The 937-nt window shown below is 50.2% G+C and overlaps 1 protein-coding gene across 1 annotated transcript in view; it reads right to left on the minus strand.

The window, feature by feature from the left end:
• Positions 1-707, minus strand: part of LOC122546211 (vitamin K-dependent gamma-carboxylase-like) — a 5,650-nt gene extending 4,943 nt beyond the window's left edge. The window contains exon 1 of the mRNA XM_043685002.1: positions 507-707. Within this exon, the coding sequence (XP_043540937.1) occupies positions 507-609 (103 nt within the window). The 5' untranslated portion in view covers positions 610-707. The remainder of the gene's footprint in view (positions 1-506) is intronic.
• Positions 708-937: the final 230 nt, after the last annotated feature.

Raw genomic sequence — 937 nt, forward strand, 5'->3', positions numbered from 1 at the left:
GTGACAGAATGTGATAGCGCAACAGAGAGAGAGAGAGAGCGTGCGGGGGGAAAGAGCGAGAGAGTGCGTGAGGGAAAGAGTGACAGTATGTGAGAGAGAGCAAGAGAGAGAGAGAGAGAGAGAGCTAGACTGTAAGAGCGAGTGAGACTATGAGAGAGGAGTGCGAGTCTGTGTGTCTTACTTCACAACACCAAGGGGCAGCACTTTGGAAAGATGCACTGCTGGATTTAAAGCAACACCCCTGATATTAAGTGGACTACCATCCAACTGGATTACCTGGACAGTGAGAAATTCCTCCATTAACAACAGGAGTTAAGAGTGCCACATGGTGGAAAACCATTCTGGAGGGGCAGATGAAGCAAGAGGGCCTGCTCCTGATTGACTCTGCGTCTCCTGTTGTTAATGGAATAAGGGATTATGGGAATTTCAATCACGCTTTACTTCATCCCTTCAAAAGACTCCAATCCCACTCCCGGACCCAATGAAAAGATTGTTCTTTGAAAAACCTGGAAAGTCTGCAATGAAAACCACGTCGGTCTGGTTGTCCAGCGTTTTCTCAATTTCGTCAAACTTGGTTCTCCAGGGGGACAGATCGACCAGGAGGGGCATCAGCCAGGACGTCTTTTTGAAGGGAGACCACTCAGCTGTTACAATGTCAACGCGAGGGTCAAAGAGCCTTAGGAAGAGGACCCAATATCAGACAGCGTTCACACACAAACACACTCACAACCTGAACAATGCCAGGGGCTGCGTTAATTAACAGCCAATTGGCAATGCCCTTTATTATTCACTCACGGGACGTGGGCATGGATGGGCAGGGCCAATACTTATTACCCTATTCCCTCCCTAATTGCCCCCTTGAGAGGGTGGGGGAGAGCCGCCATCTTGAACTGCTGCAGTCCCGTGTGGTGTAGGGACCCCCCCCAACACAGCGCCC

This window comes from Chiloscyllium plagiosum, unplaced genomic scaffold (assembly GCF_004010195.1).
Source record: "Chiloscyllium plagiosum isolate BGI_BamShark_2017 unplaced genomic scaffold, ASM401019v2 scaf_13604, whole genome shotgun sequence".
NCBI classification, from domain to species: Eukaryota; Metazoa; Chordata; class Chondrichthyes; order Orectolobiformes; family Hemiscylliidae; genus Chiloscyllium; species Chiloscyllium plagiosum.